The sequence below is a fragment of the Anastrepha obliqua genome, chromosome 2 (genome assembly GCF_027943255.1).
Source record: "Anastrepha obliqua isolate idAnaObli1 chromosome 2, idAnaObli1_1.0, whole genome shotgun sequence".
Classification (NCBI taxonomy): domain Eukaryota; kingdom Metazoa; phylum Arthropoda; class Insecta; order Diptera; family Tephritidae; genus Anastrepha; species Anastrepha obliqua.
In genome coordinates this window covers 96979304-97003422 of record NC_072893.1, presented here as the reverse complement: position 1 = coordinate 97003422, position 24119 = coordinate 96979304, and the positions used below count along the sequence as shown (strand labels likewise).

General features: G+C 36.6%; 1 protein-coding gene across 8 annotated transcripts in view; it reads right to left on the bottom strand.

Annotated features, from left to right (window-relative positions):
• LOC129237887 (uncharacterized) overlaps positions 1–23547 on the bottom strand; it is a 54715-nt gene extending 31168 nt beyond the window's left edge. For 3 of the 8 annotated variants that reach the window (XR_008581781.1, XR_008581782.1, XM_054872854.1), the window contains exons 1-2: positions 23281–23441; positions 4152–4619 (exon numbers count right to left, since the gene is read on the bottom strand). Coding sequence is in view for 6 of the 8 variants with exons in the window: in XM_054872854.1 (XP_054728829.1) it covers positions 4152–4355 (204 nt within the window). In the remaining 2 variants the exon portion in view is untranslated. The other 5 variants (XM_054872855.1, XM_054872858.1, XM_054872857.1 and 2 more) reach the window with 5 other exon arrangements.
• Between the last annotated feature and the right edge of the window lie 572 nt (positions 23548–24119).

Genomic DNA, 24119 nt, shown 5'->3' with positions numbered 1-24119 from the left:
AGCGCTCGCCATTCAGCGTAACGCAGCTCCTACCTCATTTCGAATGAAATAAGGACCGCTGATACCGCCAGTGCTTTACGAACTTCGCGAAAAGTTTTTTTTTAAGTAATTTGTTTGTTGTTCTGGCGTTAAATTCATACTGACTTGCCAAACCTTACTGAACAAAAATGCCAACACAGTTTGCCATTCGTAGCTGTCAAACTAGAGTTATCGATATCGTTAGTTCTTATGCAGCTAAAAAACACCCGATATATGATTAGTTTGTAATTCTGAAGCTCTAATTAATTTGTGGTAGTCGTACTAAAACAACTGACTAATTGTTAGTGAAAAAAAGGCAGCGCCATTTTTTTTCACGATAAAGGCTTAATTTCACAGACGAGAAATTTCGTCAGCAACGTGCATTTGGCTTGCTGTGAGATTTTGCTAGCAATATTGATTATCAAATGAGAAGAAGCGTTAAATTTATGAGTAACGCCCCAGAAGCAATTGGCAAATTTTGGTAAGGACAGTGTTAATAGGCATATAAATATATTGGCATAAAAAATTTAAAGAAAATTTACGTACACCCTTTGCGAAGGCTGGTCGCTTAAAAATTCCAAGTCTCGGAATATTTGAACTCAGGCACTTCTCCGAAAGTAAGTGGTCAGTTTTCGCTACATGCATTTTAAATAGATGTGAAAAATGTGCCGCATATTTGATTAATATTGGGTAGTCGAAAAAGTCTTTTCGTATTTTGTCAATAGATGTCGTTGGAGTCATCTATCTCCAGTGCTACCAATCACATTGTGTCATATCATAAGGTGTTAGAAAGGTGACATTTTAAGCTTCATTTAACCAAAAAAAATTAAATTCGGAGAAGTTGAAAAAAAGTTATAGCTGTTCAAAAATGAGTGAAAATAATGAAGAAATTCGCTATATTTTGAAATTTTTGTATAGGGTTTTCCAATAACAGGTGTTATTTAAATAGCCCGCTATTTCGGTAAATGTCACTTTTGAAGCTGCCATTTTTTGATATTTGACAAGTGGAAACTACGCCATTAATAAAAATGGAACGGTAGACGCTTAAACAACGCATTGAAATTATTAAAATTCACTATAAAAGTGGTGAAAATTTGGCAGAGACGGTTCATAGAACTCGAACATTTTTGGGTCATCGTGAAGCACCTTGCCGGACCGCAATATAGAAATTGGTGCACAAATACGAGCTGTGATGTGAAGAATAAAACCCGAGCACGTCGCTCAAGAACAGCCGAAAATATTGCTGTTGTAGCCGAAAGTGTTGAAGAAAACCCAGATTTGACCATTCCTCGTCGTTCTTTTGGATTAGACATTTCACAAACGTCATTACACCGTATTTTGCATAAAGATTTGGATCTTAAGACTTATAAAGTCCAGTTAATACAAGAACTCAAACCGACCGATCAACAACGACGTCGTGTATTTGCAGATTGGGTCGTTGAAATGCACGAAAATGATCCGGAATTCCATCGAAAAATCATCTTGAGTGATGAGGCCCATTTCCACCTCGGGCTCAGAAAATCCAAGAGTTATTGTTGAAAAGCCTCTCTATCCTCAACGTGCGACTGTTTGGAGCGGTTTATGGACCGGCGGAGTCATTGGACCTTACTTTTTCGAAAATGAAGCTGTAGCAACGGTTACTGTGAATGGATTGTGCTATCGAGAGATGAATTGGATGGTACTGATCTGGACAACGTTTATTTTCAACAAGACGGTGCTACGTGCAACACAAACAACGAAACCATTGATCTTTTACGGGGATAACCCCTCTTGTTGGAAAACCCTTTATAAAAAAGGGAAGAATGCCACGCAAGCCACCAATGAAATTTGTGAAGTTTACGGAGACGATGCTGTATCAGTTCGTGTAGCACAACAATGATTCGCTCGCTTCCGTTCTGGAAATTTCGATGTGAAAGATGCACTTCGTTCCGGTCGACCTACCGTTGAAAAAGTCGATGAAATTATGGAAAAGATTGACCAGGACCGTCACATAAGCTGCCATGACATCGCCAAGGCACTAAATATTCATCATCAAACGGTTTTGAACCATTTAAAAAAGGCTGGTTACAAAAAGAGGCTCGATGTTTGGCTACCACATGAATCGTCTGTGAAAAATTTAATGGACCGAATTAACATCTGTGATTCTTTGCTGAACCGAAATGAAATCGAACCATTTCTGAAGCGAATGGTAACAGAAGACGAAAAATGGATCAAATACGACAATAATCTGCGAAGAAGATCATGGTGCAAGGGTGGTGAAGCTCAACAAATGGTCGCAAAGCCAGGATTGACGCCTCGAAAGGTTATGCTGTGTGTTTGGTGGGATTGGAAAGGAATCATCCACTTTGAGCTGCTCCAGCCTGCTCGAACGATTGATTCTACACTTTACTGTCAACAACTGATGATATTGATCAAAGCAATCGAAAAAAAACGGCCAGAACTGATGAGCAGGATGGCCGTCGTCTTCTATCAGGACAACGCTAGGCCACACACATCTTTGATGACTCGGCAAAAACTGGGAGAGCTTGGCTGGGAAGTTTTGATGCATCCACCATATAGCCCTGACCTTGCACCATCGGACTACCATTTGTTTCGGTCAATGCAGAACTCCCTTAATGGAGTAAAGTTGTCTTCAAGAGAAGCATGTGAAAATTACTTGTCGCAGTTTTTCGCCGAGAAACCACAAAAGTTTTACACTGATGGAATAATGTCTCTAGAAGAAAAATGGCAAAAGGTGGTCGACCAAAGTGGTACATATTTGGTTTAATAAAGTTCATTATAAATAAAAAAGAAAAATGAGTTGAAGTTTGATTAGAAATACGAAAAGACTTTTTCGACTACCCAATATATAGATTTTGACAACAATTTCACGTGAAATATCACATAGAAAATCCGTAACACTCTGTATGGGTCTTAAGGTCTGAGCGGGTCTTGAAGCAGCAGAAATAGACTTCCAGTTCAGACTTAGGCTCGATACCAGCCCTGAAGAGAAGTGTTTGGGGTAACGTTGCTGCATAGAGTTGCTCCAGTGAAGATAGATGAAATTTGACATTTCTCTTAAACTATACTTAGATCGCCTGCGGCGGCCAAAATTATTAGAAATTTCTTTGGAGATTTTTGGCGATAAAAAGCTAGACTTTCATTATCCTTTCGGATAATTTTTAGTGTTTGAAATTTTGGAGATTTTTAGAGTTTTGGCGATAGCGAATGCGGTAAACCGGCTCCCAGCCACTGTGAGTTAAAAACTATTCGTATATACGACTTTAATTACTGCCACTAAAGTAAAAACTCTCAAGAAATATATGCGAAATAGTTTATGTTGTTGCAGTAACAGTAAAAAATTATTGGTATTTAAATTCAAAATTTTATTTTCTGCATATTAATTCAAAGAGTGGCAATGGAATTTTCGAGTATTTTTCGCTTGGTTTATTTAGGGATTTTCAATTTGAATTCTCCTTTTTCTAAGCCTCTACAGTAGGTTCTGTTTTTATGCGGCTTTTTTTTATGCGGTTTCGAAATAGTGCGGTTTTTTTTTTAATTAAAAAATGCATGTCGACCTATCGGGAATTGTACATATAAACAAGATTCTAAACCAGCTAAGCAAAAACTCATCTCCTACAAGTATGGAACCGCCTGCATAACCATCTAGATCAGACGTGTACATTTCCTAAAGTGACGAAAGTGATTTTACGCCAAATCCTAAACGAACGCGCAACATGTGGGTATTGTCTGATTCTATTTCTGACTTAAATTTATTCTTCGATTCTGACGTTTCTTAAATAAAGATATAATTTTCAAAAATACAATATTTTGTTTATGCGATTTATTTAATTATTTCAGATTCATGCGGTTTTTTGCACTTTTAAAACGTATCTATAGTTTTACTATAGAACTAGTAGCTTTTTTTATGCTGTTTTTTTTTTATGCTGTTTCTTGCGGAACGTATCTATCGCATAAAAACAGAACCTACTGTATTTTCAAAATTTGGTATTAATTTCCACTTGTTGAAAACTCCTATTTTCGTCAGTCCCACTAGTATAATAACTTAATAGCACTGCATAATTTCAATTAAAGAACTTCTATAAGCAACACCTGACTTTTCCCTACGAATATTTGTTCTATCTTTCACTTACCACATCATTTCCACCTTCGTCGTCTCTTCTTACCCGGACCTTCCCATCGATGATATTCGCTGTGTCACCCGCATCAGTGTTACGTTTGTATAGGAAACGTGTTGGAATTTCAACGCATTCAATGTTGTTGTGAAGTGTGGAAAAGGTGATAACAGTAGGCAGTAGTAGCAGCAGCGGCGATGATGCGAAGTCTTTTATATGCATTTTCGCTTTCCGTAAATTTTTTCAAATTGATATTCTAATGTGTTAATTAATGGAATTTTTTATTGTTTTGTTTTTACTTTCTAGCCACTGCTTTTGTTATATTTGTTTACTGCTATCACAGTAGGCACTTCAATATTATGAGACTTATTTCGATGGAGGCAGCAGGTAAGTAAACACTTTCATACACAGCAATAAGAGTTGACATGCACAAGTAATTATTTGGTTGATTATTCACCGCAGCAAGGGTTATTTTAACTAATGAACCTTTAGAGTCGAAAACATTAAGTAGTAAAGAAAAAAATAGTAAAATATTAACTAAATCAAATAAAAAGTTGCTTTTATGTATTTAAATACATTTTGTCTTTCAGTTTTTTCTTTATGTTTGTTGTGTAGTGTTAAGAGGTTTAAGATATACCAACGTCACTTTTGGTTTTCATTTGATTTGTTTTGTTGTCTTTTTTTAGTTACTTTTTGTTTTGTTTTTGTAACATTTTCTCGCAACTCTGCTACTGACTGCTAAAGTGTTGTCTCTTGCTGTTGTCGCGCATGCGCACAGGTGTTGTGTACACAACCTGTTGCTTTGCTTGCTTACAGTGCATGGCTTTGTTCATAAATACTGATATGAGCTGTCATATTGCTTGGTATATTTTATATTTTTTATGTAAATTATTTAACAGCGTTTGCGACTATCCGCGAGTTGTTTATATATATCTAAATATGTTCATACATGCATAGGTATAAGTGATAGTGCTAAGCGGTATCTACTATAGTATTAGTAGCACCTTAACCGTGAGTAACCTTTGAGGTGTTATTCTGTACGTTAACCCTGCTATCATTGAACTCAGAGAGACTTAAACTCGCAAGTCGCAAGATGAGAACGCATAATTCTAATGCAAAGAATAATTGATGCAAGCGCAAGTGCTGCAAACAAATATTAAACAGATACGCCTAACGTTGGAAGCAAATATTTATCAGATTATAATGGCGCCAAAGGATTCTCTACAAAAAAGCTCCAAAATTTTTTAATAACATAATGGACTTCAAATTCTTCGATGCTTGCTTAGAGTCTATGACCAGTTCATGCAAATCACAGCTCTACTACTATCAAGAAAATAACGGGAATTGGCCAATAAAACACAAAATAATTATTATTAATTACATTTCATTGTATCTGCTTCAGATCAGATTATATGGAAGAGGACCACTTTCCAAATAACAAATTTCTCAACCGCCTTTTCGGGAACTGGTTACAGTTCTCGTCAGCTAGAACCATGTCAAGGCATTGCGCTGTTCCTTTGATGACATTTGTGATGTTCTTGAAAATTCGTTAACACTGAGATCTTTCCATTTGACTAACCTTTTGTGACTCATTTACTCTCACAACTGTCAGATATTATTCTGCCCTGTTTTTTTGAGTTTTGACATTCCTTTACAAATCGCGTTACCTTTTTGACATTGCGCGCTGACATTTTAATTAAGTTTTTCTTTAAGTACTAAGCAAATATGATGTCATACTAAGGTGCTAAGCAATTCCAAATCGTTTAAAAGGAATTATTACTCACAACCAGAACCTGACATCAACATTGCACTTATAGAGGGTCCTTCAAAAGACGTGCCTGGAAGTATAAATTTAGATTCTTTCTGGTTTCACTATTTTCATTCAAAATACGGCTCTTAACAATTATATGTGAAAAATTGCATCATTTATATGTCCATTAACCCTGGAAAGTCACGCCTCGTCGTTTCGACGACGCGAGCTTTTATTTTACCGTTATTACACTGTTCCTTTGTTTGTAAGGTGGCTTTCTTCTTTACAGCGTTAGTCGCTGTTGAGCTGTTGACGTTTGCAGTTGGAAGTTGCGTAGTCGAAAAGACGATCGATGAACTTTGTGTGAGTTTTTCGTTCCGAAGTTATTTTTCTTGTTTATTTATCTGTTTGGTATGTACAACTGTAATACAATATGAGTGGCAGCAAAATTTATACTGACGAAGTAATTGAAAAATTTCTTGCAATGTGCGACGACGAGAATGGATTAGACGATGAGTTAGACAACAGCGAACTAGAATCTGATGCAGAAATCGAACAAAACGAAAGTTTAGGGGATACAAGCTCTTCAGAAGAATCAACCGACACAGATGAAGATAGCATACCTTTACATTTATTGAGAGCCAAGTCAAATATAATTTATTTTAATAAATCTATTTTGCGGGCAAAAATAAACATAAGTGGTCAACAAAAAAGGGCAAATCTTATCGTTATGGTGTAAGTAGTGTAGTACATAAAGCTCGAGGACCAACACGCCATTGCACAAATATAAAAGACCCACTGCAATGCTTCCAAATGTTCATTACACCAGAGATCGTGGAGAAAATTGTTCAATGGACAAACATTGAAACTGCCGATTAGAGTCAATCTTACTTGTAACTACAGATGAAGCTCAAAGGAAAGCAACTTCTTCAAATGAAATTTCTGCCCTAATTGGAGTCTTGGTACTAACAGCAGTCAAGAAAGATCAGCACCTGTCTGCAGATGAATTCTTTTACAGATCTTATGGTGGAACAACATATATTTCGATAATGCCAAAAGCAAGGTTAAAATTTCTTATGTCGTGTCTTCGATTCGACGATAAATCTGCACGCCTTCAAATAGTTGAAGACAAGTTTGCCCCCATTAGAAAAATTTGGGAGATGTTTATTCAAAAGTGCCGTAAAAACTATACGCCTGGAGAATACCTTACGATTGACGAGCAACTACTGGCGTTCAGGGGGAAATGTAGCTTCCGTATGTACATTCCAAACAAGCAAAATATCGACTCAAAATGGTAATGATATGTGATAGCGGTAAAAGAGTTGACTAAAATTGTACATGGTTCAAATAGAAACGTTACAATGGATAACTGGTTTAGTTCGATTCCTCTTGCTAAATCACTGTTATGCGAACCATATAAGCTGACAATGGTTGAAACTCTACGTTCTAAAAAGCGAGAGATTCCGAGTGAAATGATAAATATAAAAGATCGTAAATGTAATACGTCTATGTTTTGCTATGATAATGAGCTGACGCTTCTATCATATAACCCGAAGCCGAATAAAGTAATATATTTATTATCATCCTGTAATGCGGAAGGAGCAGTAAACCCCAAATCCAAAAAACCCTACATAATCGAATTTCACAACAAAATGAAAGCAGGGGTTGATACTTTTGACCAAATGTGTAGTGTCATGATCTGTTCACGCAAAACAAACCGATGGCCAATGTGTCAATTTTTTGGCATATTGAACATGGCTTTTATAAACAGCCACATTATTTATTCACACAACGTATTTCAAACAAATAAAACACTTCTTAGTCGCATTCTGCCCTTATTCAAGGTCACTTGACAAACAGACTTGAAGTACCAGCATTGTCTATGTCGTTGCGATCAAATATTGAAAATGTTATTTTTTATGATGAAAATACCGCCAAAAAAATTTAACTAAAAATAGTAAGATTTGCGCGATTTGTCCCCTGCTAAGCGACGGATGACGAAATCATTTTGTGCGAAATGTAAGAAAAGTCTTTGTGGGGAGCATAAAATAGAGCTTTGTGCCTCTTATTCAAAATGAGAACTTTCATTCCTTGAAGTATTTTATTTTTTTAACTAATAGTATTATCTTTATGAAAAAATACCATTCAGTGAATAGTATGTTATTAAATAGCTCTTTTTTTTTGTTTCTTAGTTTGTATTTTGTACAAAAGCTAAATGAATCAGAGCTGTGAAAATTTTATTTATAATATAATAAAAAGATTTAAGAAAAACTATTTGATATTAATTTAGAAGACATATAAACAAGGCAATGTGAATATATTGATTTTCGTAGGTTTTCATAGGTAGGATAATATTATATATTAATGACTTTGAGTAATGGCGTCGTCGAATCGACGAGGGATGACCTCTACGTTGTAAAAATAACGATGACCTTCTAGGGTTAACACGTCTACAAGCTGTTATACGAGAATTCAAGTTTTCCATGACTCGCTCATAGGTAATTGCATTTTGAAATTTCTTCACCAAACTTTGAATTTTCGACTCATTCAGACAACTATTTCCATAAAAAAACACGAGTTTCGCAAGACGTTGTTCTTAAGGATCGACAATTCTCATAGTAAGTTTTAATAACATTAACGCGTTGTTCTATCGTGTAAAATTGTGCAACTGGTTACGTGATAAATGTCAAAGATGACATAAAAAAGGCATCGTCTAGGAAATATTCACTACTGACATCTAGGCGTCGCTTTTGAAAGACCCATTTATATTCAATCGAGATTAAAAAAAACTTAGACTTTCCATAACGAAAACTCTGCTACGTCTACATACAAGTGGTATGAAAGGTCATTAAGCAGAGGGGAGTGCAGACGGCTGGTTGGACTGATGACGGGCCACTTTCTGTGGACAAGGCACATGGAAAGGTTGGGCATCTCAGACAGTGTACTCTGCCCAGCTTGTGAAGAGGAGGATGAGACGGCGGACCACTTCCTGTGTGTCTGCCCCGCCTTCGCTCGAATCAGGTTTGAGGTCTTTGGCATAGATGTGTAAAGAAGCGACCAACTTGGCTCCTTGGCACCACAAGATCTATTCAGATTTCTTCGGAGATCGGGTAGATTTAAAGAAAATTAAAAGGGAATCCAAGTGTAGTACAATGGACTCAATTAATGTCTGAGTGCTGCACTTGCTTGATGTCCCGACAAAAAAAAAAAAAAAAAGGATGAAAGGAGTAGAGAAAGGTGAAACCCTCTAATATATGTACATCAATAGTTTTAATTTGATTTGTTGACGACTTGTTGTCAAGTTACAAAAACAACAAACAGATTTTTCTAAAATCGTTAAATGTAAATGGAAAACTGAAACTTGCGCGGTAAAATAATACATAAATAGTAACTATTGTGAATCAGTAATAGGAAGGATGCGCATATGATATTCATCCTATATTTAAACTTACATAGATATAAGAAAGGAGGAATGTGTAGTGGCAGAAATACGCTCGGAGGTTTACTATTGCCTGCCGAGTGGCAACTGAAAAAAAACTTGTTCTTCATTTAGGTGTTTCACGGAGATTTGAACCTCCGTACACCGCCTCGTAGCAATGCACCAACCCCTTCGGCTACGGCGACCGCCTTCACAATTGCTATAGTTGCGGTAAAATTTTACTTTATATTTTATCTTTGTAACGGTGCATATTTGTGTGTAAGCGAAATTATCGTAAGTGCCATCCAAAAACATTTTGTTAATAGTAGATGAATTTATCATTCACATAAACCTACCCTCTTTTTAGACGGTCTTTTTTATACGATTCTGAAATAACATGACCACGAGCTGTATGAGCTCTACGCCGACATTGACGTAGTTCAACGCATCGCCATCCAACGTCTGCGTTGGCTAGGGCATGTCGTGCGTATGGATGAAGAAGCTCCAGCAAACAAGGTGTTCGAGGGCGAAGTCCAAGGGAGCCGACGCAGAGGAAGACCATTGCTCCGGTGGAAAGACCAGGTGGAGGAAACCCTATGCTCGCATGGTGTACAGAATTGGAGAAGGCGCGCGCGGAGCAGAGGCGCCTGGAGAGAGCTAGTGAGGTCGGCCGTAACTCGGTAACGGGTTGTTATGGCCACCTAAGTCAGTAAGTAAGAAATAACATGGCTTACTACATGGCTGAATTGCACGAAATTTTTGTTCTTGCTCAAATTTCAAAACAAAAAATATTTTTCTATACAAAACATAATTCATAAAATAATGTCTTATTAAGTAAAAAAATTGTGTGTGAGGTAAGTACATTTTAGAACTAACCAAGTTAAACTGTGCATTAAAATTTCAATATATTCTTTAAGTCGCATGGAGCTGGATAACAAGTATTTTACAAGGTGGCACAAAATTAATCATCCAATATTTTTATAATTTTTTATACCGCTGCATTGCTTGTCTGTTTGTATAATGCAGCTGCTTAGTTCACAAGTGCCATTTAGAAAAATTATAAATTTTCCGATAGGGTAATTCAATTTGCGCCACCTTGTATAATCAACTCGCTAGCAAAAAAATCGCTAATAACAGCCTTTGTTACAACGAAAAAACCAAAAGAAGCCGTTAACACTCCGATCGTCTGACCAGATCTGGCATAGATCTGACACATTTACTGATGATGGCATTTTTGGTCCAGTCCCTAATAGCAGGTGGCGCTAAAGTAATCCTCCTATCAGAAAATGCTATACATCTTGCGATTGGCCCCTAATGTCAGTTCTGTTTTGACATTTGTGTAGTAAACACATGCGAAATACACGTTAATAAACAATGTTACGCTACACTGATCCAGAACGCGGAATATTGCTGACTATTTATTTGACCAATAATCGGTCGGTGACTTTGGCACAAAGTGAATTTCGTCGCAGATTTCCTCGCTGTCCAACGCCTACTGGTGAAACACTGCGACGTTTAGCCGCTCGCCTCGAAGAGACTGGCATAACACGAGATGCTGCCAGGCGTGGCAGACCCCGGAGTAGCCGTTCTGCAGAGAATATTGCTGCTGTAGCCGAGGATGTCATGGAAGCGCCGTCGACATCGACCAGACGACGTGCCACGCAAATGGGTATCAGTCGACGGTCTTTACAGCGAATTTTGGTACAAGATTTGAAGATGTTTCCGTACAAAGTCCAGACGGTGCATCAGCTGTTAGCTGCTGACTGCTAATCGCGTCTAACATACGCTCAAGTCATTCTTAATCACCACCAAGAGGAAGATGATTTTTCATCAAAAATAATCATGAGTGATGAGGCCCATTTCCATCTTAGCGGGTACGTACAATAAATAAGCAAAATTTACGCTTCTGTGGCACTGAAAATCCGCGTGTAACCCACGAAGAGCCATTACACCCGCTCAAAGTCACTGTATGGTGTGCTGTTTTCGCTGGAGGAGTCATCGGACCTTTTTTCTTCGCAGATGTCGCGGGCCAAACGGTTACTGTGAATGGTGAGCGCTACAGAGCAATGATCAACGAGTTCTTTTTGCCGCAACTTGATGAATTGGGATTGGAAAACATGTGGTTCCAACAGGACGGTACAACGGCACACACTGCACGTGCCACAACCGATATGCTGAAGGATGCATTTCCCGGGCGCCTAGTCTCCCGTTTTGGCGATTTGCACTGGCCAGCAAGATCGCCTGATTTGACCGCTCCAGACTTCTTTTTGTGGGGCTTTTTGAAGTCGCGGGTTTATGTCAACAAGCCTCAGACTCTTGCAGCTCGTAAAGACAATATCCGTCAAGAATGTGAGAACCTATCGCCGGAAGTTTTGGCCAAAGTGATGGAAAATGCCATAAAAAGGGCTCAAATGGCAATCAACTGTGGCGGCGGCCATTTACATGACATCATATTCTCGACTTGATGTAAAAAAAATTAAAAGACCAAATAAAAATAATCCACAAGAAGAATCAAAGTTTTTTAGTTTTTTTTTTAAATTACAGCCAAAAAACATTGCAAGGTTACTTTTGCGCCACCTTGTAAATGTGCACGCCTGTTATCAAGTAGCAATAAATAATTGCACTAATTTTAATTTTTTTGGAATAAAATGAATTGTTTTTGTTTTATAAATAGTTATGTACAATAATATGGAGTTCATTATTACTTCTTTTGCACGTTTTTTTTTTGGGAAAATATTTAGAGTTTTTTCATCTTACGCGATTTTTTAAAGTTGTGGCACATACCCCATAAACATATTTTTTTATTTTTTTATACGATTTTTTTTTGCATGCTTTTCTAAGGAATATATTTGCCTTGCTTTTTACACATTTTTTAATAGTTGGGTGTATTTTAAAATATTTTTTATAAACGACTTTAATTTGAATTCGAAGATAGTAAAAAATTCCACGATTTGCGTAAAAAGGATGATATGAAATATCCTGCCAATCGAGTACGCTCAGTAGATAGTAGATGGTAAGAGAAGATGTCACATCCGGTAAGCTAGAACCAGCTATTTTTATTATTTTTATCTGCGGCTAAGAGAGCAAAAGTGCGGAGCAATTTGAACATTTTATTAACAATAAAGAAAGGCATCTGAACATAAATTGGGCTAATTTTAAAAATGAGTATAAGCGTAGTGACCGAGTACTTCAGTTGAAAATAAAATTAAGAGTCTAATTTTTTTACCCAATCTTTTTTCCAACTTATACAAAAAAACTGACTAATCTATAAATATTTGTAACACTGCTCATAATCGGTAGAAACTGAACCTCCTATCTTTGTAAATTTAGCCAAGTTAATAACACAATATGTTTCATTCATATTTCCTTCTGCAATCTCTATTGACATACTTAAGAAATAAAGGCATGAGTAATGCACTGACAATTTATCTTATCACCAGTTGAAAATTACCAAATGGTTTCAATGCTACTCAACTTGACATTGATACCAGGTTTATTTTCTTATCTTCTATCTATGCCTAAACGTTTCTATGCGCAGGTGGCAACAAATGCTGTGGAAATTTATATGGATGTGGTTTGTACTATGCCATTGAGAGTTCTAATATTTAATTTAAAATTTCAATATCTCGTTATTGGTTACGAAAGTGCTTAAGACATTATTTTTTTATATAGCATATATGAATTGACGCTTATACCTTTTTTGGGTGTTTGGCCGAGCTCCTCCTCTTATTTATGGCGTGCGTCTTGACGTTGTTCCACAAATAAAGGGAACTGCAGTTTTAAGCCGACTTCGAATGGCACACATTTTTTATGAGGAGCTTTTTCATGGCAGAAATACGCTCGGAGGTTTGCCATTGCCTGCCGAAGGGCGACCGCAGTTAGGAAAAAACTTTTTCTTCATTTTAGTGTTTCACGGAGATGCGAACGTACCTGATCGGAAAAAAATTACGGCGATTTAGTTCTGCCACCATTCATGGGCGACATAAAACTCTATTTTGTTTAATATCTAAGCGCACATAAGGTAGAAGATCTGCTAAAAGATGAGCCATTCCTTGTGCATATATGAATAGGTGTATGCCGTATATCTTAAAAGTTTCAAGTTTCGGGAAGGTCGTCTAATACCAGTTGTTGTCCCGAAATGTGCGCGAAATGAGTTTCCTTTTCTAAAGTTTCACAATATTATTTATTATAAAATGAAACAATTTAAATAAAATAAATCAAAAATTAAATGAATTGAGTAACTATGTACAGGGTAAGCCAAATGCAAGCTTCTTTTACTAAAATTTCAAAATATTATTTTTTAAGTAATTTATCCAGCATTATACAAGGTGGCGCATTAATCATCCAATAGGTAGGTAGGTAGGTGAAATGGTTGAAGTGCCAGTCTGCCACTCCTCAAGTAGCACTAAAGAGCCGTTTTGATACCATTGTGATACTTCCAACAGGCAGATATCTACAGCCTGCTAGAGCTGTTGATATAGTGGATTTAGGTTGGCGCACTGCCCCAGATTGTCGAAGAAAGGATCACCCAGTGATCTTAATCGTCTAGTTGCCAAAGTGTTTAACAGTCTCCTTCTCTGAAAGGTCCCCACAGCTTCTGCAATGGGCGTTAAATGGTAGCCCTAGGTTTTCCGCGTATATGCCGATCGTTCAGTGGCCAGTAAACACCGCTACGAGCTTGGGAATTGAATGACGAGGAGTCCAAAGAACTTTCTGAGTCCTTCGTATATTGCACTGGGGCCAAAGGGTTTTCGAAATAGCACATGAAGAAATGGAGCTCCATCCTTTCTGCGATTTCCTGAGAAATATTTTTTGCAGTTCTCCTTTAACATCTGTTAGGGGGATGCCGATGTCCGGGTAGGAGGTCTCCCGATTCCATCTTGGAAACGTCAGTGAAGACAGAGGTGCAAGCTTCGGTGCAGATTTTCGCCTTGATCCAATCCTGGATCCTATTTGGAAAGATTGCTCTAGCACGACACTCAAACTCTACGGTGTTAACTAATCATCTAATATTTTTTTATAAATTTTTTACTATGCTCCGTTGCTTGCCTCTTTGTATACTGCGGCTGTCTACTTCAGAAGTGTCAGATATGACTAAGGTATGACGACATTTGCAAAAATTATAAATTTTCGCATAAAAATGTAAATTCTCGTATAAATAATTGGCGCGTACATTTCTGTTAGATGTTTGGTCGATCTCCTCCTGCTATTTGTGGTGTGTCTGCCGCGTAGAAAAGGTGTTGGATGATAAGAAATGGCATTTTTTTAACTTTTTTATTAAGGATTCTTATTTATTTTTAATATATTAAATGGTTCTAATAAACAATTTTCATTTGGTAATTTAATTTGTTTTAATAAGTATTTCACAATATAATCGCTATTCGCTTTCCATAAGGACAAGCAACGCAACCGTTGTGCGTTTTAAATGTCTTCGAGAAGAATTCAACCGAAGGAAGCTGAATGCCGCATTGTTGACATTTTTTTAGTTGCTGTTTGTGAGCTATGGCAAATTGCTTAATTACTTCAACCACACTTGGTATGCCAACATCACGGCCAAGGTCGCTAGTTCTGATATAGTATGGCGCGTTTACTATGATCCCCAGGATTTTGTTTTGCAGACGTTGAATTTATGTGATGTGCTTTTGGTTAGCTCATCCCCAGATTTGTATACCGTAAGTCCAAACAGGTGTTAGTGTTTGTTTTTAAATAAGTAATTTGTTGCGGATTAAAGAACTTGAGCGTCTATCTTCTCCTTTTTTTCTTGAGCTTTCCAGCGAAGTTTGGCATCAAGTGTTATGTCCAGATAAGGGCAGAATCTCTCGTCAACATATGGGATTATCGACGCATCGATGAAGATTGATTTGTAAATTGCGTATTTTGGGGAAAACATCATATTGTATCTTCTGACTTGCTTCTGTTTAGCTTTATTCTCTGTTTGTTAGCCCATGTAGCAAAAAGGTTAATAGTTTCTTGTAGCTTATTCGTTGGCATTGCAACGTGATTTTCTAATAACGAGACTGTTGTTTTGTATCAAGCAGATTTGATTTCGTAAATATACAACTTTTTGTCGATTCCGTCACATAAAAAGTAAACTAAGCCTGCACACTGATTATGAATTATTCGCTTTCTATATACGTAAATATGAGGATATTTTTTTTACTTTGTGTGTACAATAAACGGAGTCAATCGGTATTAAGTAACTCAATTGATAATCTAAAAGCGGCTGTCAGGAATATTTAGCGTAGCAATACTTTAGTTGCAACAGTATTAGTTTTGTAAGAAAATGTCTATAACTAAATATAATATTAGCTCTGGAATCGGTCACATCAAGCAGGATAAGAGTTATTTTTTAAGTATTCATCACATATAAATATACATATATATATATTAGGGCGCGTCGATTTAAAAATCGCGCATTGCTTTGTGAAAAATCGTGTTCTAGGGATCAAACTAAGAAACTTTGCCGAAGGAACTATACCTCTAAAACGAATTCTGATGTCCCCCAATTTGGGTCGAACTTTTTAGTTTCTTTTCTCATGTAAAGGCCAAAAATGGTGATATTTTGAAATGATTGTATGGAGAACCCCCCAGGAGAGTTCCAGGGGGTGTGCTACTGGCATGGGTGGATCGGCCGTCCAAAGTTAGTGGGGGTCGGTTATACATTTGGACTCGATTGGAGCACTCTAAATGGGTCAAAGTGGGATTTTTCGTTCGACCCAAATTGGGGGACATCGGAATTCGTTTTAGAGGTATGGTTCCTTCGGCAAAGTTTCTTATTTTGATGCCTAGAATATGATTTTCACAGAGCAATGAGCGATTTTTTTGCCTCCCCACAAAAGACACTAAAAGTTCGACCCAAATTGGGGGACATCAGAATTCGTTTTAGAGGTATGGTTCTTTCGGCAAAGTTTCTTATTTTGATCCCTAGAATATGATTTTCACAGGCGATATTTTCGCCTCCCCACCCGGCCTAATATATATGTATATATATAAGTATATATGCCTACTAAGGTGTGGGTGCCCACCCTTGTTAGCATTTGATGCAATTCGCCTTTGTGTTATTCAAAATAAAATATGAAATGCGTACGTGTAAATAACTCCCGAACAGTGAGAGTCAGACACATTTATCACTAAACTAATGAAAGGTGTACAAATGCGCGTCCTAGTAGTACATATTTACGCAAAACAAATAATCGTATATTATTTCCAACAGCGCGCCATTAAAATCAGCTGCGTTCCTTTCCCTCGCAGTTTAGTCGTATCTGTTGTGAATATTTCAAATAATCTACATATCTTAGTAACGTGTAAAAATAGCGTCCAACTCTACATTATCGCAAAATACAGAAATTTTCCCGCCAGGGATCTGTGTAGTCTTTCATGGACGCTGCGAATGCCCACATTTCTTTCATTCACTTTCATCTTCTTATTACATTCCTCCATTACAATTGCCAGTGCTGTGTTCTCAACTCTTTGCTTTCTTCCTTAACATTTTTTTACTATTTTTTCTGCTTCTTTGTTGTAGAACTCTTCTTCTTTCGTTGACTCTTATTAAAATATTATTGTGGCAATTGGCATTGCTTGTTTACATTTCCTTCCTCTTGCGGCTGCCACATCAAATTGTTGCCGCCAACTTTGTCGTTTACTCCACCAGTTGAACGCTTGTTCCATCGGCAAATTTATTTATAAATTAAATAGGATGCTTTGTGCGAAACGCAGAGTAATGTCAGGTTTAAGTTGCTTGTGTTTAATTTTCTTAATTTTTTGTTCTGTTTCTCAGATCTCCTCTCCGCTCCTTTCGCTTTATTATCACATTTTCTGCTATGTGTTGGGAGCACTTCTCTCCTTCTGGTCTTCAAATAAAAATTTAGTTCGCCTATTGACTTTTGCATTTAATTTACTTCTCTTTGCTCCCTGCTCATTTAGAATTTGTTTATGAATGAATTTGTTGTTTCTTCGTACGCAACTAGCAAAAAAATACTGCCCTAGGCATTAAGGCATTGCTGTCGTATTTGTTGCTGTTTCAACGCTTTGGCGTTATCAGCGCGTTGAAAGTGAAACGCACTGACCTATAATAACAATAATCACATTTTACTCGTTCCTCTTGTCAGCAATATAATTGTATGCATATATTTTGTTGTATTTGTTGTTGGGCCTATTACCGATTAAGCGTATATTTTCTGCTCTATTCTAAATGCGGAAAATAATAAAAATTGCGCTAATATACACATAAACGTTTTGGCCCCTTTTTAGCGAATTATTTAAGGTCATCAAGGCGTTGAACTAAGAGACTATTTTTTGCTCTGGGACCGCTTGATATTAAAAACTAGCTAGAATAATATAAATGTCCGATATCTTTTGTAAGATGTTTTCATGAAGTCTAACACTTAAAATAGAAATAAACTGTGCCGGAATTAACTGTGTAAGAATTGACTGTGCTGCCCGAAATCCTCTAACGATCAAATCCACTAGCGACCTCGAGGCATTGCAAAGCAAGAGAGCGATTCCATGCCAAGTGATCAAAGTATTTGGGACATTGTCAATTTTTCTGCAAATTGGTTGAGTTTTTCGCGAGAAGCTTTCCATTAAATTGATTTAAGCTTCACAAGCAGAGACTTCTGAGCAGAGATAGCTACCATCAGAGAAATAGTCGGGAGAATCCCTAACTTATTGTACTTCGACATTAAGATCACATGGGTTCCAGATCACTGCTCAGGTAACTAGGCAACTTTGGATTGTGTTGGAGTATTCCATCCGGACATTGGGCGGCATTCGTGTGTGGAGGTATGGAGTAGCTTTTGCGTCAAATGCCTGGAGGATGAGGTAAGTAGCACACATTGTTCCTCTTAGCCGTAACTTGGTATCGTTCGAAAGGAACCAGTAACTTCAAATATTATACAAAAGTTGATCGAATTAACATTTTCACTTGTTGCTGAGGGAAAGTTAATAAATTTTCACATCTAAGGAACAGGTATCTTAGTTAATTGTATGTATAATCAATTTCGAAAACTGGGTGAAATTAATAAACTTTCATAGGTATTAAACCACTAACATATTTCTATTTAAATCTTAATTGCATCAATTAACCTCAAGTAGTTAGTTACCTGTATTTCAGGCTTTACTCCAATGGTTCTATGGATCGAATACTGTATGTAACTCAAGTAATTATTCATTTACATGAAAAAAATTACATTCAAAGTACGACTAATGCAGCTCGCTGTTTCACGGTAAAAATCAGCAAATGAAACGCATTTAACTGTCAGCGCAATACAATTAAATAATGTAATGAACTGGCAGCCGGTATTAATTAGCTACACCAGACCTCACACGTAAATTGAAGAACATTATTGGAGGAGAATGTTAAAAATAACTTCAAGTGGGGTTTTGGTTTTTATGCCAATAAAAAAAAAAAAACACATTGAATACGAATTCCAACGTAAAATATAAATGAGAAAATAAATGAAAAAGTAGAATTGTAAAATAAAACCAACTAATTTTGTGGGGCATACAATCCGTGGAGGAACAAAATGAACTAAACAACAAAACGCATAAATATGCCAAGCCTGTGGAGCAGCTGCTCGTGCGACAACGGCTGGAGAAAAATATGTTAAATCAGCGGCGATCCTTCGAATTCTCACAAATTGAAATCGTTGCCCACATTTTAGGCGTTAATGCAAAAAAAAAACATTAAAATATGAATGCGATAAATGTTTTGAGCAGATTTGATAGGTGAGCGCGGTAACCGGTTCTCGTGCATATGAGTATATATTACAATACGAGTATTGCATGTATCCCTACATACAACAATTTAACATACCAGCCGCAGTACAAAACAATTGAAAAACAGTTTCATCGGTATAAATGCACTTTTCGACTTACTTTCCTATCAGCACGAGAGTGAAGCTGCGCACTCATGTAAGTACTCGTACCTACACATTTTGTTAGTTTTGATCGCGAAATACGCAAATATGTCAAACATGCTGAATGAGAAAAATAAAAACTAAATATGAAAAAGGTAGTGTACCTACTTAACACTAAACCTACCATGGACGGGTCAAATGACCCATTCTAAAATTTTTGTCAGAAGTTCTTAGAAATAACATTATTAAATCGTAATTTTCCTTCACGACTTTTATTAAAAAATACATCGAATGTACTTTTCAAGATTTACTCTTCTCTTGCTAATTGTTTTACCGAGAAATATATAGTATGTGATTTTAATCATATATATAATACTTTAAAGACGGGTCATTTGACCCACTTTGGTAGGAATAGGAATACATAAAATATCGGTAGGTTTAGTGTTAATTTACTCTGTTTGCAGAAATTGTAAAAACAATAAAAGTATTGTGAGTAAAAGTTGCTTTGTATAAAATTTTTTATGAATGCAAATTCATATGTATAAGAAAACAGACTTATAAGCATAATATTGTTTTAACTGCAATGAAGCAGCTGCCAACGAAGTTCATGCAATATTCTACATACATATCTACTTATATATACATATGTATGGGTATATTACATTAATGTAACGGCAATTAAAAAATCTGTTTGAGTTGAACAAATTTTGCAAATATTGCAAATTTTACTCTGAAGGCGCTTACGATAATTATGCAATGAGGTTTTACAATAATTAAATTTTAAATTGCGTACATACAAAGGAACGCAATTGCATGTTTTTGTTTCTAATCTAGGCACCTATGTAATTTTTCCTCCCATTTGGACCTACAACCGTTTATGGGGATGGACCGAGATCAGAACCCTTCGCCAGTTATCTCTGTCCTTTTCGAAGTTGGCTTGACTATTTTCCATTGTGTTTGCAGTCGCTTTCGCTTTCGTTGCGGGCAGCGCATGAGCGCCTTGAAAGCACTTAGCTCCTGCACATCTGTGAAATATAAAACGATGTGCTCAAGCAGAGTTCTGTGCAGAATGTGGTTTTTATGCGTCGAGTGAGAGCTCGGCTTTTCAATTGCTCACCTATTTTAAAATGTTAAATTTTAAAAATTTTTGTTCTGTTTAAAGTGTCTTTGCTGTTAAATTTACACTTCATAATTTCAAATTGAAAAAGTTACATGATCTAACTGGCTGCATCGGTCTTTTGCAGTTTTGCGGTACGCAGTGATTGTGCCCAACGGCATTCTATAAGTACATAGTGGCCTAGTGGCGTGAAAAAAGGTCTATCAAAATTTATGACGATTTTGAGCTCGCTTAGATAAATATTTTGAGTACCATTTCATTCCCCAAGACGTCTCTTATAATCAAATGTTTTCAGAGTTGCACCATTATAACTTTTTCGTAACAACTTATTGTTCTATCAATGATTAATAACATTTCTGAGGGCGCTATTAAACAACAACTTCGAAAATAGCATTAACGAGTCAATATCAAGTGATTGGAGACAAACTCGTTAAGTCCCTACGAATACAAAGTAATGTAAAGAAAAATGTTTATAAGTGGTACAAAGACTTCAAAGAGGGTCGAGAACGTGTTGATGACTTGGAGCGCACCGGACGACCATCGACGTCCACAGATGACCAACACGTCAATAAAGTGAAGGAGTTAGTGCTCAAAAATCGTCGGTTGACTGTTAAAGACTTTACTGATATGATCGGAATATCAGAAAGATCTGTGAAAACCATTTTGAAAGACCATTTGGGCCTATGAAAAGTCAAATCTCGTTTGGTACCGAAAACTCTCAATTTCTTGGAAAAAAGTCGTCGCGTTGATGTGTGTGAAACAATGCTTTCAGACTATCAGGACAAGCTCAAATGCATCATTACGGCAGATGAGACTTGGATTTATGCTTACGACCCTGAAACAACCCACCAATCAAGCGAATATCGTACTAAAGGCGAGACCAGACCGAAAAGAGTACGTCAAAGTCGTTCAAAAATAAAGGTCATGATGACAGTTTTTTTCGATTTTCGTGGTGTGGTGCACTATGAGTTCCTTCCACCTGGCCAAACTGTTAATAAGGAATATTATTTGAGCCTTATGCTTCGTTTACGTTAAGCAATTCGTCTAAAAAGACCAGAATTATGGGCCAACAACTCTTAGTTTTTGCATCACGATAATGCACCGTCTCACTCTGCACTCGTTCTTCGTGACCATTTCGCCAAAAATTCCACGCATATCGTTCCGCAACCACCGTATTCGCCTGATTTGGCTCCGTGTGACTTCTGGCTATTTCCAAAACTCAAGAGACCACTCCGGGGAACGCGTTTCGAGTCGATTGAGGAGATAAAAGCTGAATCGAAGGAGGTGCTAATGGCTATACCGGAAATGGACTATTTGGCATGTTTCGGGGACTGGAAAAATCGTTAGCATAAGTGTGTTTCATCGAGAGGGGATTATTTTGAATGGGATGAAATTGATTTACAAAAATAAATAAAGATTTTTCATTTTACAACCGAATTCACCTTACTTTTTGCCCACAGTAGTAAAAATATCCATTCCATATGCCTGCAATGCTCCCATTGATCGCTCTCTTCATGGACTCAATGATATATCGAATTCTATTGCATTTGATTTTACTTTATCTAAGCAATTTTTTCTGCTCAATTAAACCTTTGTAATTTACCTTTTTAATAACAATATTTTTGTAATATGTAGTGCGTAAGAATAATTGTTATTTAACTTATTTTTTCTTTTGTCAAATATACTTTAGTAGTAAATAAATAAAAAAGAAGATTCTACAAGTCGAGATGGAGTTATTCATTACGGATCAAGCGAACCGCTGGTCTCAGGGATCAAGCGAGTAGTACTATACGTGATTAGCACTCGTTAGGCTTAGATCCGACGGTGGGCATGAAACACCAAATTATAGAAAAGTTTTTTCTAAAAGTTTCCGCTCTTCGGCTAGCAATAACCAGCTGTCCATTTCAAAGTGATTGAGTTGTAAGTGTTTAAATTTTTTTTTGGTTTCGCAAGACTTTTGCTCTAAGAAAAAATAAAATAAAATTGATAAAGATATCTAACCACATTGAAAAGTTGCGAATGAGACTTTATAGTTTTCAGTTTGTAAATTCTTTTGCTCTGTATTTTCCAAATCTAGTACACAATAATTCTTTCGCATTACGTGTTCATTCATAAATTTGCGGAGTTTAAAAAATAGTTCAACTGCATATTATAGTATATAATGGTATATACAATAATATATGCATACGTAGTATCTACACAACTTTTCTGCTGTTCATTTGCTTAGTAAACGTGTAAATATAACCGTAATTATCAACGTTAAGCTATTTTCACTGTGATGCATTCATTAGTTTTGCAAGTACATGTTGTTTTCAGTTCGATTTGATCCGTTTTTTATTGTTTCATTCTATTATTTTTATTTCTCGTTTATCGTCGGACTTAACTGGGTTTAGTATGTATTTGTATCTGAATACCAAACGCGGCTAACAAATAAGTACATATATGCGCACATAGCCAGCTATATATAATATTTAAATGCATATTGAAGCGATTGAACATTATTTTCAGCTAATACAAAGCAAATTTGAGGTCGATTCTTATACGTATTTTTTATTGTAATTCAATTTGCTTCTTTTTCGAAACGTGAATTATTTTGTGATTAACGTCAAAAACCCCATTTTGCTGTTGGCAAAATGTAAAAAAGGCACGCACGAGCACAATCGGGTGGACTTTTCAATTTAATCTTTTTTTATTTAATTTTTATTAGATTTAATAGCAGTGGAATGTCACGAATTCATTGAAAAAAAAAAAAAAATAAATAATTGGCGCGTACACTTCTGTTAGGTGTTTGGCCGAGCTCCTCCTCCTATTTTTGGTGTGCGTCTTGATGTTATTCCACGAATTCATTTAAGGGGCCGTTAAAAAAAACTGATAAAACAACATTCAACCAGCAAATAATTGCTTGTACATTTTTGGGACGCTTAATTTGTAATATTTTATTACTCTTGCTGCTTCAGTTTTAACAAATATAATTATTTTTTTTTTTTATGAAACTTTTTTCTCACAATTGCATGGATTTCATAACACGTAAAATATTTTATTCGCTTTTGCTTTTTGCAGTAGATAGTCCGTGCTCAAATAATTCAGTAAATATTTATATCACGTCTGCATTCACTTCTACTACGTTTTGTTGCCACTTGTTGTTTTTTACTATTCACACTTTTTATTATTAATTACCTCGTTTCTGCCGAACACTTTGCGCTTTAAAGTTTCGTATATAACTGTTGGACCTGGCCTTAAGGCAGTTTAGTTTTAAACTGTTTTATACATTTTTCTCTGCTCAGCTGTTTTGGTGTGCTCACTGCTCAGCGCTCACTCAATTCGGCTAATTGGTGATCTTGGCTCTTTGTTGGTTGCTGAAGTGTGTGATCACTCAGTACTTCAATATGTGGAGTATCACCTACTCGCACTTGTGTGTATAACAGTAAACTTGGTCAAGTGATAACGCGCTCTTCTGGCTATTGAGTGTGGGAGCGTAGAGTGAGTGAGCACATGAGCATGTGTGTGTACAAATGCGTAGTATTTGAGAATCGTAGTAAAGAGCCAGGTGATTTTCAGTGTTGTCTTCCTTGTTTTATCGTGGGGGTAGAAATATGGGCCAAATACTCTTAAATTGAGGAGGCGGCATATACGAACTGGTGTTTCTTATTTTGTTACAATAACATACATTTTTAATCGCTTTTTTGAGACGTTTTAGGTGTATAATCCTGAGAGGTTTAGATCTCGTTTTTCATACAATTTGTGCTACGCGTCTTGACGTTGTTTTACAAATGGACATCTCTAGAGCTTTGTACTCACATTGGATGACAGCTGCGATTCATAGCAGAGACGCACTGTAAGCTCT